Source organism: Lissotriton vulgaris, chromosome 12 (genome assembly GCF_964263255.1).
Source record: "Lissotriton vulgaris chromosome 12, aLisVul1.2, whole genome shotgun sequence".
Lineage (NCBI taxonomy): Eukaryota > Metazoa > Chordata > Amphibia > Caudata > Salamandridae > Lissotriton > Lissotriton vulgaris.
This window is the reverse complement of record NC_141700.1, coordinates 186,446,715-186,461,875: the sequence shown is the minus strand read 5'-3', so window position 1 is coordinate 186,461,875 and position 15,161 is coordinate 186,446,715. Positions and strand designations below refer to the sequence as shown.

Genomic DNA, 15,161 nt, shown 5'->3' with positions numbered 1-15,161 from the left:
AGAATGAGGTATGCAGCAGAGGGTGTCTAAATAAAAAGTATAGGCAGTGATGGGCAAGATTAAGAGGCTCAGAAGTAAGGGAAGAGAAAGAAGCTAATGTCATTATATAGAGTCAGAGCTGCAAGTGATAATGGATTGTTAGGCCTGGCATCTTTGACGTGGTTTCCCCATACTTTTGCCTCTACCTCCTGTATTTTTGACGCTGTGTTGGTTTTCGATTTTGCTGGTTTAGATGCTTTGGGCACTTGGCCACTGCTGGTCAAAGTGCAAGTGCTCCCTGGGTAAATTGCTATTGTAATTGGTATCCATGATTGGCATATTTGTTTTACCAGTAGGTCCCTAGTAAAGTGCACTGAGTGTGCCAGGGTTGGTGATTCAAATGCTACTAGTTGGCCTACTTATTCAGAAAAGGGGGTGGTGATGAACAGAGTGTCTGAATTAAGCAGACCACTCTTACCCAGTCCAAAGATCAGGGCTTGATCCATCACCGTTTTTTAGCTCACTGCACCATCCCAGCTCAGAACTTGGCTATATGCAAATTAGTCTGACCCTGGCCCAGTGCATCATGGGAACAGGGCAGACCAAACTACCAAGCCAATTCTTATACTGGGAAGGAAACAAGCTACCGGGGACCGGTTTCTGGCATTTCAGCCGTCTTCGGCCCGGCTTGCTTGAATCCTGATGGTGCAATGAGCTAGGCACTCACATCTGAGTATACCCTTCCATGCTTATGGTGGACAAAAATTATTCAGAAAAGGGGGTGGTGATGAACAGAATGTCTGAATTAAGCAGACCACTCTTACCCAGTCCAAAGATCAGGGCTTGCTTGATCCATCACCGTTTTTTGGCTCACTGCACCATCCCAGCTCAGAACTTGGCTATATGCAAATTAGTCTGACCCTGGCCCAGTGCATCATGGGAACAGGGCAGACCAAACTACCAAGCCAATTCTTATACTGGGAAGGAAACAAGCTACCGGGGACCGGTTTCTGGCATTTCAGCCGTCTTCGGCCCGGCTTGCTTGAATCCTGATGGTGCAGTGAGCTAGGGACTCACATCTGAGTATACCCTTCCACGCTTATGGTGGACAAAAATTATTCAGAAAAGGGGGTGGTGATGAACAGAGTGTCTGAATTAAGCAGACCGCTCTTACCCAGTCCAAAGATCAGGGCTTGATCCATCACCGTTTTTTAGCTCACTGCACCATCCCAGCTCAGAACTTGGCTATATGCAAATTAGTCTGACCCTGGCCCAGTGCATCATGGGAACAGGGCAGACCAAACTACCAAGCCAATTCTTATACTGGGAAGGAAACAAGGTACCGGGGACCGGTTTCTGGCATTTCCGCCGTCTTTGGCCCGGCTTGCTTGAATCCTGATGGTGCAATGAGCTAGGGACTCACATCTGAGTATACCCTTCCACGCTTATGGTGGACAAAAATTATTCAGAAAAGGGGGTGGTGATGAACAGAGTGTCTAAATTAAGCAGACTACTCTTACCCAGTCCAAAGATCAGGGCTTGATCCATCACCGTTTTTTAGCTCACTGCACCATCCCAGCTCAGAACTTGGCTATATGCAAATTAGTCTGACCCTGGCCCAGTGCATCATGGGAACAGGGCAGACCAAACTACCAAGCCAATTCTTATACTGGGAAGGAAACAAGCTACCGGGGACCGGTTTCTGGCATTTCAGCCGTCTTCGGCCCGGCTTGCTTGAATCCTGATGGTGCAATGAGCTAGGGACTCACATCTGAGTATACCCTTCCACGCTTATGGTGGACAAAAATTATTCAGAAAAGGGGGTGGTGATGAACAGAGTGTCTGAATTAAGCAGACCACTCTTACCCAGTCCAAAGATCAGGGCTTGATCCATCACCGTTTTTTAGCTCACTGCACCATCCCAGCTCAGAACTTGGCTATATGCAAATTAGTCTGACCCTGGCCTAGTGCATCATGGGAACAGGGCATACCAAACTACCAAGCCAATTCTTATACTGTGAAGGAAACAAGCTACCGGGGACCGGTTTCTGGCATTTCAGCCGTCTTCAGCCCGGCTTGCTTGAATCCTGATGGTGCAATGAGCTAGGGACTCACATCTGAGTATACCCTTCCACGCTTATGGTGGAAAAAAATTATTCAGAAAAGGGGGTGGTGATGAACAGAGTGTCTGAATTAAGCAGACCACTCTTACCCAGTACAAAGATCAGGACTTGATCCATCACCGTTTTTTAGCTCACTGCACCATCCCAGCTCAGAACTTGGCTATATGCAAAGTAGTCTGACCCTGGCCCAGTGCATCATGGGAACAGGGCAGACCAAACTACCAAGCCAATTCTTATACTGGGAAGGAAACAAGCTACCGGGGACCGGTTTCTGGCATTTCAGCCGTCTTCGGCCCGGCTTGCTTGAATCCTGATGGTGCAATGAGCTAGGGACTCACATCTGAGTATACCCTTCCACGCTTATGGCGGACAAAAATTATTCAGAAAAGGGGGTGGTGATGAACAGAGTGTCTGAATTAAGCAGACCACTCTTACCCAGTCCAAAGATCAGGGCTTGATCCATCACTGTTTTTTAGCTCACTGCACCATCCCAGCTCAGAACTTGGCTATATGCAAATTAGTCTGACCCTGGCCCAGTGCATCATGGGAACAGGGCAGACCAAACTACCAAGCCAATTCTTATACTGGGAAGGAAACAAGCTACCGGGGACCGGTTTCTGGCATTTCAGCCGTCTTCGTCCCGGCTTGCTTGAATCCTGATGGTGCAATGAGCTAGGGACTCAGATCTGAGTATACCCTTCCACGCTTATGGCGGACAAAAATTATTCAGAAAAGGGGGTGGTGATGAACAGAGTGTCTGAATTAAGCAGACCACTCTTACCCAGTCCAAAGATCAGGGCTTGATCCATCACCGTTTTTTAGCTCACTGCACCATCCCAGCTCAGAACTTGGCTATATGCAAATTAGTCTGACCCTGGCCCAGTGCATCATGGGAACAGGGCAGACCAAACTACCAAGCCAATTCTTATACTGGGAAGGAAACAAGCTACCGGGGACCGGTTTCTGGCATTTCAGCCATCTTCGGCCCGGCTTGCTTGAATCCTGATGGTGCAATGAGCTAGGGACTCACATCTAAATATACCCTTCCACGCTTATGGTGGACAAAAATTATTCAGAAAAGGGGGTGGTGATGAACAGAGTGTCTGAATTAAGCAGACCACTCTTACCCAGTCCAAAGATCAGGGCTTGCTCCATCACCGTTTTTTTAGCTCACTGCACCATCCCAGCTCAGAACTTGGCTATATGCAAATTAGTCTGACCCTGGCCCAGTGCATCATGGGAACAGGGCAGACCAAACTACCAAGCCAATTCTTATACTGGGAAGGAAACAAGCTACCGGGGACCGGTTTCTGGCATTTCAGCCGTCTTCGGCCCGGCTTGCTTGAATCCTGATGGTGCAATGAGCTAGGGACTCACATCTGAGTATACCCTTCCACGCTTATGGCGGACAAAAATTATTCAGAAAAGGGGGTGGTGATGAACAGAGTGTCTGAATTAAGCAGACCACTCTTACCCAGTCCAAAGATCAGGGCTTGATCCATCACCGTTTTTTAGCTCACTGCACCATCCCAGCTCAGAACTTGGCTATATGCAAATTAGTCTGACCCTGGCCCAGTGCATCATGGGAACAGGGCAGACCAAACTACCAAGCCAATTCTTATACTGGGAAGGAAACAAGCTACCGGGGACCGGTTTCTGGCATTTCAGCCGTCTTCGGCCCGGCTTGCTTGAATCCTGATGGTGCAATGAGCTAGGGACTCACATCTGAGTATACCCTTCCACGCTTATGGTGGACAAAAATTATTCAGAAAAGGAGGTGGTGATGAACAGAGTGTCTGAATTAAGCAGACCACTCTTACCCAGTCCAAAGATCAGGGCTTGATCCATCACCGTTTTTTAGCTCACTGCACCATCCCAGCTCAGAACTTGGCTATATGCAAATTAGTCTGACCCTGGCCCAGTGCATCATGGGAACAGGGCAGACCAAACTACCAAGCCAATTCTTATACTGGGAAGGAAACAAGCTACCGGGGACCGGTTTCTGGCATTTCAGCCGTCTTCGGCCCGGCTTGCTTAAATCCTGATGGTGCAATGAGCTAGGGACTCACTATAGGTGTGGCAGGGTATACTCAGACATGAGTCCCTTTCTCACTGCACCATCGGGATTCAAGCAAGCCGGGCCGAAGAAGGCTGAAATGCCAGAAACCGGTCCCCGGTAGCTTGTCTCCTTTCTGGTGAAGAAATGGCTTGGTAGTTTATTCTGCCCTGTTCCCATGATGCACTGGGCCAGGGACAGACTGATTTGCATATAGCCAGGTTCTGAGCTGGGATGGTGCAGTGAGATAAATAACGGTGATGGATCAAGCCCTGATCTTTGGACTGGGTAAGAGCGGTCTGCTTAATTCAGACACTCTGTTCATCACAACCCCCTTTTCTGAATCGTTTTTGGCCACTGTAGGTGTGGCAGGGTATACTCAGACATGAGTCCCTTTCTCACTGCACCATCGGGATTCAAGCAAGCCGGGCCGAAGAAGGCTGAAATGCCAGAAACCGGTCCCCGGTAGCTTGTCTCCTTTCTGGTGAAGAAATGGCTTGGTAGTTTAGTCTGCCCTGTTCCCATGATGCGCTCGGCCAGGGACAGACTGATTTGCATATAGCCAGGTTCTGAGCTGGGATGGTGCAGTGAAATAAATAACGGTGATGGATCAAGCCCTGATCTTTGGACTGGGTAAGAGTGGTCTGCTTAATTCAGACACTCTGTTCATCACAACCCCCTTCTCTGAATCGTTTTTGGCCACTATAGGTGTGGCAGGGTATACTCAGACATGAGTCCCTTTCTCACTGCACCATCGGGATTCAAGCAAGCCGGGCCGAAGAAGGCTGAAATGCCAGAAAACGGTCCCCGGTAGCTTGTCTCCTTTCTGGTGAAGAATTGGCTTGGTAGTTTAGTCTGCCCTGTTCCCATGATGCACTGGGCCAGGGACAGACTGATTTGCATATAGCCAGGTTCTGAGCTGGGATGGTGCAGTGAGATAAATAACGGTGATGGATCAAGCCCTGATCTTTGGACTGGGTAAGAGTGGTCTGCTTAATTCAGACACTCTGTTCATCACCACCCCCTTTTCTGAATCGTTTTTGGCCACTATAGGTGTGGCAGGGTATACTCAGACATGAGTCCCTTTCTCACTGCACCATCGGGATTCAAGCAAGCCGGGCCGAAGAAAGCTGAAATGCCAGAAACCGGTCCCCGGTAGCTTGTCTCCTTTCTGGTGAAGAATTGGCTTGGTAGTTTAGTCTGCCCTGTTCCCATGATGCACTGGGCCAGGGACAGACTGATTTGCATATAGCCAGGTTCTGAGCTGGGATGGTGCAGTGAGATAAATAACGGTGATGGATCAAGCCCTGATCTTTGGACTGGGTAAGAGTGGTCTGCTTTATTCAGACACTCTGTTCATCACCATCCCCTTTTCTGAATCGTTTTTGGCCACTATAGGTGTGGCAGGGTATACTCAGACATGAGTCCCTTTCTCACTGCACCATCGGGATTCAAGCAAGCCGGGCCGAAGAAGGCTGAAATGCCAGAAACCGGTCCCCGGTAGCTTGTCTCCTTTCTGGTGAAGAATTGGCTTGGTAGTTTAGTCTGCCCTGTTCCCATGATGCACTGGGCCAGGGACAGACTGATTTGCATATAGCCAGGTTCTGAGCTGGGATGGTGCAGTGAGATAAATAACGGTGATGGATCAAGCCCTGATCTTTGGACTGGGTAAGAGTGGTCTGCTTAATTCAGACACTCTGTTCATCACCACCCCCTTTTCTGAATCGTTTTTGGCCACTATAGGTGTGGCAGGGTATACTCAGACATGAGTCCCTTTCTCACTGCACCATCGGGATTCAAGCAAGCCGGGCCGAAGAAGGCTGAAATGCCAGAAACCGGTCCCCGGTAGCTTGTCTTCTTTCTGGTGAAGAATTGGCTTGGTAGTTTAGTCTGCCCTGTTCCCATGATGCACTGGGCCAGGGACAGACTGATTTGCATATAGCCAGGTTCTGAGCTGGGATGGTGCAGTGAGATAAATAACGGTGATGGATCAAGCCCTGATCTTTGGACTGGGTAAGAGTGGCCTGCTTAATTCAGACACTCTGTTCATCACCACCCCCTTTTCTGAATCGTTTTTGGCCACTATAGGTGTGGCAGGGTATACTCAGACATGAGTCCCTTTCTCACTGCACCATCGGGATTCAAGCAAGCCGGGCCGAAGAAGGCTGAAATGCCAGAAACCGGTCCCCGGTAGCTTGTCTCCTTTCTGGTGAAGAATTGGCTTGGTAGTTTAGTCTGCCCTGTTCCCATGATGCACTGGGCCAGGGACAGACTGATTTGCATATAGCCAGGTTCTGAGCTGGGATGGTGCAGTGAGATAAATAACGGTGATGGATCAAGCCCTGATCTTTGGACTGGGTAAGAGTGGTCTGCTTAATTCAGACACTCTGTTCATCACCACCCCCTTTTCTGAATCGTTTTTGGCCACTATAGGTGTGGCAGGGTATACTCAGACATGAGTCCCTTTCTCACTGCACCATCGGGATTCAAGCAAGCCGGGCCGAAGAAGGCTGAAATGCCAGAAACCGGTCCCCGGTAGCTTGTCTCCTTTCTGGTGAAGAATTGGCTTGGTAGTTTAGTCTGCCCTGTTCCCATGATGCACTGGGCCAGGGACAGACTGATTTGCATATAGCCAGGTTCTGAGCTGGGATGGTGCAGTGAGATAAATAACGGTGATGGATCAAGCCCTGATCTTTGGACTGGGTAAGAGTGGTCTGCTTAATTCAGTCACTCTGTTCATCACCACCCCCTTTTCTGAATCGTTTTTGGCCACTATAGGTGTGGCAGGGTATACTCAGACATGAGTCCCTTTCTCACTGCACCATCGGGATTCAAGCAAGCCGGGCCGAAGAAGGCTGAAATGCCAGAAACCGGTCCCCGGTAGCTTGTCTCCTTTCTGGTGAAGAATTGGCTTGGTAGTTTAGTCTGCCCTGTTCCCATGATGCACTGGGCCAGGGACAGACTGATTTGCATATAGCCAGGTTCTGAGCAGGGATGGTGCAGTGAGATAAATAACGGTGATGGATCAAGCCCTGATCTTTGGACTGGGTAAGAGTGGTCTGCTTAATTCAGACACTCTGTTCTTCACCACCCCCTTTTCTGAATCGTTTTTGGCCACTATAGGTGTGGCAGGGTATACTCAGACATGAGTCCCTTTCTCACTGCACCATCGGGATTCAAGCAAGCCGGGCCGAAGAAGACTGAAATGCCAGAAATCGGTCCCCGGTAGCTTGTCTCCTTTCTGGTGAAGAATTGGCTTGGTAGTTTAGTCTGCCCTGTTCCCATGATGCACTGGGCCAGGGACAGACTGATTTGCATATAGCCAGGTTCTGAGCTGGGATGGTGCAGTGAGATAAATAACGGTGATGGATCAAGCCCTGATCTTTGGACTGGGTAAGAGTGGTCTGCTTAATTCAGACACTCTGTACATCACCACCCCCTTTTCTGAATCATTTTTGGCCACTATAGGTGTGGCAGGGTATACTCAGACATGAGTCCCTTTCTCACTGCACCATCGGGATTCAAGCAAGCCGGGCCGAAGAAGGCTGAAATGCCAGAAACCGGTCCCCGGTAGCTTGTCTCCTTTCTGGTGAAGAATTGGCTTGGTAGTTTAGTCTGCCCTGTTCCCATGATGCACTGGGCCAGGGACAGACTGATTTGCATATAGCCAGGTTCTGAGCTGGGATGGTGCAGTGAGATAAATAACGGTGATGGATCAAGCCCTGATCTTTGGACTGGGTAAGAGTGGTCTGCTTAATTCAGACACTCTGTTCATCACCACCCCCTTTTCTGAATCGTTTTTGGCCACTATAGGTGTGGCAGGGTATACTCAGACATGAGTCCCTTTCTCACTGCACCATCGGGATTCAAGCAAGCCGGGCCGAAGAAGGCTGAAATGCCAGAAACCGGTCCCCGGTAGCTTGTCTCCTTTCTGGTGAAGAATTGGCTTGGTAGTTTAGTCTGCCCTGTTCCCATGATGCACTGGGCCAGGGACAGACTGATTTGCATATAGCCAGGTTCTGAGCTGGGATGGTGCAGTGAGATAAATAACGGTGATGGAGCAAGCCCTGATCTTTGGACTGGGTAAGAGTGGTCTGCTTAATTCAGACACTCTGTTCATCACCACCCCCTTTTCTGAATCACTAGTTGGCCAACAGCACTGATTGTGCCACCAACATGAGTAGCCCTAAAATTGTGTCTCAGGCCTGCCACTGCAGTGCCTGTGTGCAGTTCCTAACTGCCATGCTGACCTGACCAATGTCCCCACTGCCCAAGCCTAACCCTTCCCTTTCTGTGCACATTGGACACCCCTATGGAAGGCCCAAGGTGCCCACCGGGGCAGGGTGCAGTGTATGTGAAAGGTAGAGCATGTACTAGTGTAGGTGACATGCTCTGGTATTGAATTACAGCCATTTTTGTTCTTCACTATTGAAAGGATATCTTGCCCATAGGCTATAATGGGGAATGCGTGTATACTGTTTACCTGCATATCTTCCCATAGAAGCAAGATAGGATATTGAAGTCTGGTACCCCTGAACTCAGAATTTAATAACCCATCTTTTAGGAGGGATGTTTTTTAAATCCTGTGTTTGAGAACAGCACTTTTAGAAAGTGGCTGTTCTCTTGTCTAACCTTTCTGTGTGCCTCTGCCTGTTTGTGAATTGACTATCTGGTTTGTGAGTGACAGGGGCTGGGGTGGCTCCATGAGGCTGGATGGGGCAGCCCAGTGGTAAATAGAGAGATCTGAATGTAGATGGGAGAGAAGAGTTGCACCTGGGGCCTGAATAGGACTGTGCCTGCCTTCCACAATGCTGGCTCCACCTTCTGCTGGGTGGCTGACGACCCTGCCCCTCTCTTGCAAAGGAAAGAAGGAGCCATGTAAACAGAGTTCTCCAGGACTGACCAGGACTGGTTTGGACAAAGGCAAAGGCCTGTCTGCCTTCAGATAACAAAGGAAATATGGGTATAAAAAGGGATACCCAGTCCCCAAGACTTTAGATCATCCTGGAATCAAGAAGGAACCTCTGCCAAGGAAAAAGCTGGGAGACTGAAGAAGAAGGACCGACCTGCTGTAAGGCTGACCTGCAGTTGCTTTTCTGCCAAGGAGAGGGGAAGGACTTTGCTTTTGCTTTGTCCCCTTGCTTGAAGAGATCTCCAGGAGCCCGAGAGGAGCTGGCCTCCTGTTAAGAAGTCCCAAGAACAAAAGGACTTCACCCCCAGGTTCCTCCCTGAACTCTGTTGTGTGAGTTCTGACCTGCCTAGAGTGATTGATCCATTTGTGGCGCCTCTGGAGGTTGTTGCCTGCTGTTTGGGGAGCTGGACAGGAAGAAATGAAGAAGATCTACAATTTGCAGGCATCTCTCGCTTGTGGAACGCATCGTCGACAGTGTGAGAAAATTCCCGCTGCTGCGAAGATTGTCACAGCGCCTGTTGCCGCTGCAAGAACCGACGCATCGTTCGCTTGCGGAGCGCATAGCCCCAGTGCGGTAAGATCCCTGTCACTGCGAGTATCGTCGCAGAGCCTGTCGTCGCTGTGAGAAACCATTGCACCGCTTGCTTGAGGACCGCATCCCGTCGCTGCGAATATCGTCGCAGAGTCAACGCATCAAGGGGCCGCGACGGAAGAAGATCGACGTTGTGCCATGCATTGCCACCACACAGAAGATAGCCGCCGCCCCGAAGATCGTCACATTGTGCCTTTGCGAGATGCTTTTACCTGAGAAACCTGAGCCCCGGAATCCATTCAACGTATCGCATCGCCCCCCATACAGACCGGATTCATCGCAACACGCCCGCTGCATAAAGCAGGGCTGTCGCCTCGCCTCCCCAGGGTCTCAGGAGTGCTTGTTTTTCGACGCTTTAGTTGCCGCTAGGAACTTTTGTCTTATCTACAGGTACTTTGGTCTAAAAGTGACGCAACTGTGGATTATTTTAGTGCAACCCTTTGAACTCTTTTTAAAGACTTATTTTGGAACTGTGTATGTTGGATTTTTGTCGTTTTGGTCTTGTGTAGTTTAGATAAAGATACTTTATTTTTCTAAACTGGAGTGGAGTCCATTTGTGATGTTTTCACTGTGTTACTTTGAGTGTTGGTACAAATACTTTACACATTGCCTTTGATAAGCCTGTCTGCTCATGCCAAGCTACCAAGGGGATGAACAGTGGTTCTCTAAAGAGTGTATCCCCTTACCCTGACTGGAAGCAAGGGTCCCTATTCGGACATTGGTACCTACCTCTGCCAACTAGAGACCCTCAGATCTAACATGGATCATGAGAGAAATTAAGAGAAATGGAAAGAAAAAAAGGTGCAGAATTTTTGAGGTATGAAAATGCTTAGTACAAATGTGGGAAATTGAGTGTGGGAAATCCATGCCTGCACATAGAAGAGAAAACAATACAGAAGGAACAGAGTAGAAGGGCGGAGGGGGGGCTACATAAATACAATACAATGCTCCATTTTCTTTCTTTCACAATCATCAGACTGTATTGTTCCTGCAAAATGTTCTTCAGCTTAACACAGAACTTTAGTCATAAAACAGTATAGAGAGATTCCTTGGTTTAGTTACAGAAACATGAATTTTGGCTATTTATCTCATGGTGTGGATTAAGAAAAGTAACAATTATTCACAGAAGTGTATGCATCTGAAACAATGTGCAAAATTTACATTTGCAAAATATGATGCAACATATGAGGGTTTGCAGTGGTAAAAACTGTGGATCCCAGTTAAAATGCAGGCAAAATACCTAACCCTAACCTAAACCTTGTTGCTAACATAAGATGTGTATTTGTAAGCACACATTCACCCAACGGAATCTTAGCACTAAATAACAAATGTTTATTGCTACCCAAAGCAATAGTATTCATTTTATCAACCTGAGAAGGATGGAAGGTTGAGTGGACCTGATGGATTTGAACCTGTGACCATAAGGTCAATCACAGAACCCGAAAATGGACACATTAGTCCACTCAACCATCAGACCAGGCCAAACCACAACTCATCATACAAAAATATTATAATCTAAATCTCTTTAAACATTTTCAAGCAATTTTTACCCCGTGATTTTTTATTTAGACCTTTTGCTTCCAAACTACTTTTTTTTCCAACGTTTTTCTAATCATATGATTTAAAAATGAATCAAAAACGGTGATAATTGTATTTTGCTCTATGCATTTGCAAGCTTCAGATGATCTCTGATGAACTGGGCCCAAATTGCTGGACAAGAAATCGCAAAAAGCCTACCAGGCTTCAGAGACTAACTTTGTAGGAGCAACCTTTTTAATAGTACAATTCATGGTAATCAAGGAATTAACTGTGATTTCTTGCATCCCACTTGGTGCTCAATTCGATAATTTGATGAGTCTATAGATATGTCAATATTAAAGCTTTGCACATAAAAAGCTTCCAGTAGTTTTTGACCCTTGTTGTAACCTAAATGAGGTGTGAGAGTTAGGTTAAGCAAGTAGATTTGGAGACTGTGGAAAGCAGAATGTTTATAATTATACTGTACTTGCATGCTTTAAAAAAAATATAAAACATCTGATTACAATACACTAATGACTTTTAAAAAATGTCCAAAAGATTGTATTAACTATTTTGTGCTCTTTGAATTCTGTAGCCATGTCTGGCCCTTCACAACATACCTGTGTGTCACAGGGAATAATTATCTAAATGTAGCATTCCCAAATAACAATCCCATTAATTTCTTAATATCCAGACAAATGCACATTAAGTGATATTGAGTGTCAGGTACTTTTCTTTGACGGTATGTTGCCCTCTTACTAGAGCACCTCCCCTATATGAGGAGGATTGAATTTTAATATTTTGTCCACATTTTGTCCATATTTCTAATGTATGCATAAAATAGACATTAGACATTATCACTTCAACTGATTCACACAACATACAGGTGAGCTAGAATGAGGGAAACTATGTGTTAGAGCAGCTTAGCAAACGCAGGTTCCCTTTTTGAGTTCCAAATCTAAAATCCCCTGAAACCGAGACACATATTTTATGTTAGACACACAATGGCATGGGGTGAATAATAGTAAGAATTTTCTTACCAGGAGTGGCTTAAATATTTCTGTCACAGAGTTCACTGTTTCTCTGTCGAATCCTTCCTTCAATGTAGTTTTGGATACATTCAAGCTCTGCATATAGAAATAAGTTAATAATATATAAATAATAACAACATTATAAATAACAACATTAACAATGGCATTTATATTAATGATAGCAATACTACTACTAATAGTATTATTACTAATAATGATAACAATAAGTATGTGATATTATTATAAACACTTATTTTTATTAATTTAGTTCTGTTATTTATATAGCATTGCAATCAAAGCACGTCAGAATATTTGTGTTATTGAGGCTGTTAATCAATCATAAATGCTTCTTTTTCACACTTAAAGGATTAAAAACTGACTTAACAAAGCCAGGATATGAAATTGTGACTTGACTATCACATACAGATACCAGCTCTAAGAGTTAAAATCCTCAAGCTTTCTTTTCTAAAACAATGTAAAGCATGTCAAAGATCACAGACCTGTTATGGTTCCCAAAAGAAGCACTATGTTAGATTTGTGCACAGTACACGTCTAAATGTGTATGTTTCAATAATGCTGGCAGTGTGAAAGAGTACAGGAATGTTAGGGTCTGCTGTGCTACATGAAAGCAACTCAATTTTCTAAAGATGGTGTCAAAGCACGCATTTATTTCCACAAGGAAGGAAGTCCTGGTAGTGATACCAGCGCCTTGAGACCCTCCGGGTAAGTAGTGCGCTCTATAAATGTCTGTGATTGATTGATTGATTGATTGATACAGAAGGTTATAAGAAGATGGTTTATTAAATCTTAGGTACAGGTTATTAAGATGGTAAGTTTCAGGTAAATAGATAGTAGGTACATAGCAGATAGCACCACTAGGAGCAGGCTCCTTGCCCCACAGCCGACACACTCCAACTGACACTCTACACCTCACCAGATACTCAGGCATTCCATTACATCACCAAGCACTTCAGCATTCCACTACATCACCAAGCACTCCAGCACTTATCTTGGTTGAGCAGCAGGGAAGGTGTTACTTAGGAAAGGGTGCATAGCAATGACTCAAGTCACAACGCATATCCTTTCTTTAGAGAAACATTACAATGCAAAAGCAGCCTAGTTCCAAAGAATGAATTGAAGGTTGCTGCTGTAGATGATATGCTGTAATTAAGGATATAATTTTCTGTACTACTTCTTGGAACACAGTGTATGTGCCTACAAATGAATGGCGGCAGAATGATGTACTTTCATGCGCAATCTTGATCGCAGTGAAACGTGTCTGCAGAAAGACAGTCAGCATGCCGTTTCACTGCGATCAAGATTGCGCTTGAACGTACAGCATTCTGCAGCCATTCATTTGTATGCACATACACTGTGTTCCAAAAAGTAGTACAGGAAATTATATCCTTAACTACAGTATATCACCTACAGCAGCAACCTTCAATTCATTCTTTAGTACTAGGCTGCCTTTGCCAGTCTCTACAAATTAGCAGTAGCGACCGTATCGGAGTCCTTTCTTCCAGCCATAATTCGACTCGTCCTGAAGATGGTCTGATGGACTACAGCTGAACAGACCGAAACGTCGACCTCATTCTATTCCTCAAAAAATTTTGTTATCCTGGAGCAATATGTACTCTCATTGAGAGATATTTTGCTTTTGATTTAATTGGAACAGATGTTTAGTCATGCATTGTTAGGCTAATTTGATTTTACTTCTTTTCATGACTAGTTGCTGATTGTTTTATTCATTTGTACTCCAATCTCAATTTAAATATAAAATAAGATATATTTCTCAAATTACTAGGTTTTCCTGTGTTTTTTCATATTCAGATATAATTTTTGCTTGATGTTGTCTACTGACACATTGGTGTTTGCATTAGGATGCAGGCACTCGGAGCTCGACCGCGTTCCAATTATTAGATCAAGGCAATATTTAGCCTAATAAGACGGACAATGTAGAAACCGATTCTAGACGATGTCGGTACAAAGTTACAAATGAGTTCTATTCACTGTGGTAGATCCCTCAGGAAGGTTGCTCCTTTTCATCGTTGGTTCGGGCGTACACATTGCCGCCGGAATACAAGGCTTATTCTATTTTAGTGACTAAGGTTTATTACAACTTCACTCGTTCTGGGCGATTGCCGTTATCTACAGATTACTGCTAAGATCACGGTTGGATTCTTTTTTCAGTTCCAATATCATCCCTGTGCGTGCGGATACTTGAAAGCACCTTCAAATTCTTTGATGACTGGATGTATATAGCTTGTGTTATCACATAGAATCCTGTCAGATACTCCTGAGGGATCTACCACAGTCAATAGAACTCATTTGTAACTTTGAGCCGACATCGTCTAGAATCGTATTCTACATTGTCCGTCTTATTGGGCTGGTTAGCACCTATATCTACTAAATGGAACGTGGTCTATACAGAAACTTTTTGCCCTGAGGAAGTTCCTATAAAAGGAACAAAACTTGTTGGCTGTTGTCTTGTCGTTTTTATTCAAAGAAGAATAAAGGAATTTGAAAAGACCATACTGGCTAAAGTGTGACTTCATCCCTGGTGCTGCCTCCATTTTTCTCCAAATTTTGCCTCTGGATTTCCAGTGAGACCTAACTGCAGCAGGTCTTGGAGGCAAATTGAACAGGACTCTATTACCTTGTGGACATTATGATTGAAGTGCTTAACGTATAGTCAGCTGCAGTGTCAGTAGTCTTTGGTCATGTTTTAATTGTGTATTTTTGCTGTGAAGGCGGTTGCATCATAATTCGCGGCAACGGTACTGGCAACTTCTAGTTAGGTGTTCCTGCTTCCGCCACGGTGCCAGTTGGACAAGAGTCTGCCCTGCATCGTAATCAGGCCCTTAGCTACAGGTTATTAAGATGGTAAATTTCACGTAAATAGATAGTAAGTAAATAGCAGATAGCAGATATCTATGCAGTAAATAGAGCA

The 15,161-nt window shown here is 45.6% G+C and overlaps 1 protein-coding gene across 3 annotated transcripts in view; it reads right to left on the bottom strand.

The window, feature by feature from the left end:
• LOC147673797 (fatty acyl-CoA hydrolase precursor, medium chain-like) overlaps positions 1 to 15,161 on the bottom strand; it is a 342,888-nt gene that overhangs the window by 106,904 nt on the left and 220,823 nt on the right. For all 3 annotated transcript variants that reach the window (XM_086947712.1, XM_086947714.1, XM_086947713.1), the window contains exon 10: positions 12,221 to 12,307. In XM_086947712.1, the coding sequence (XP_086803838.1) occupies positions 12,221 to 12,307 (87 nt within the window). The remainder of the gene's footprint in view (positions 1 to 12,220; positions 12,308 to 15,161) is intronic.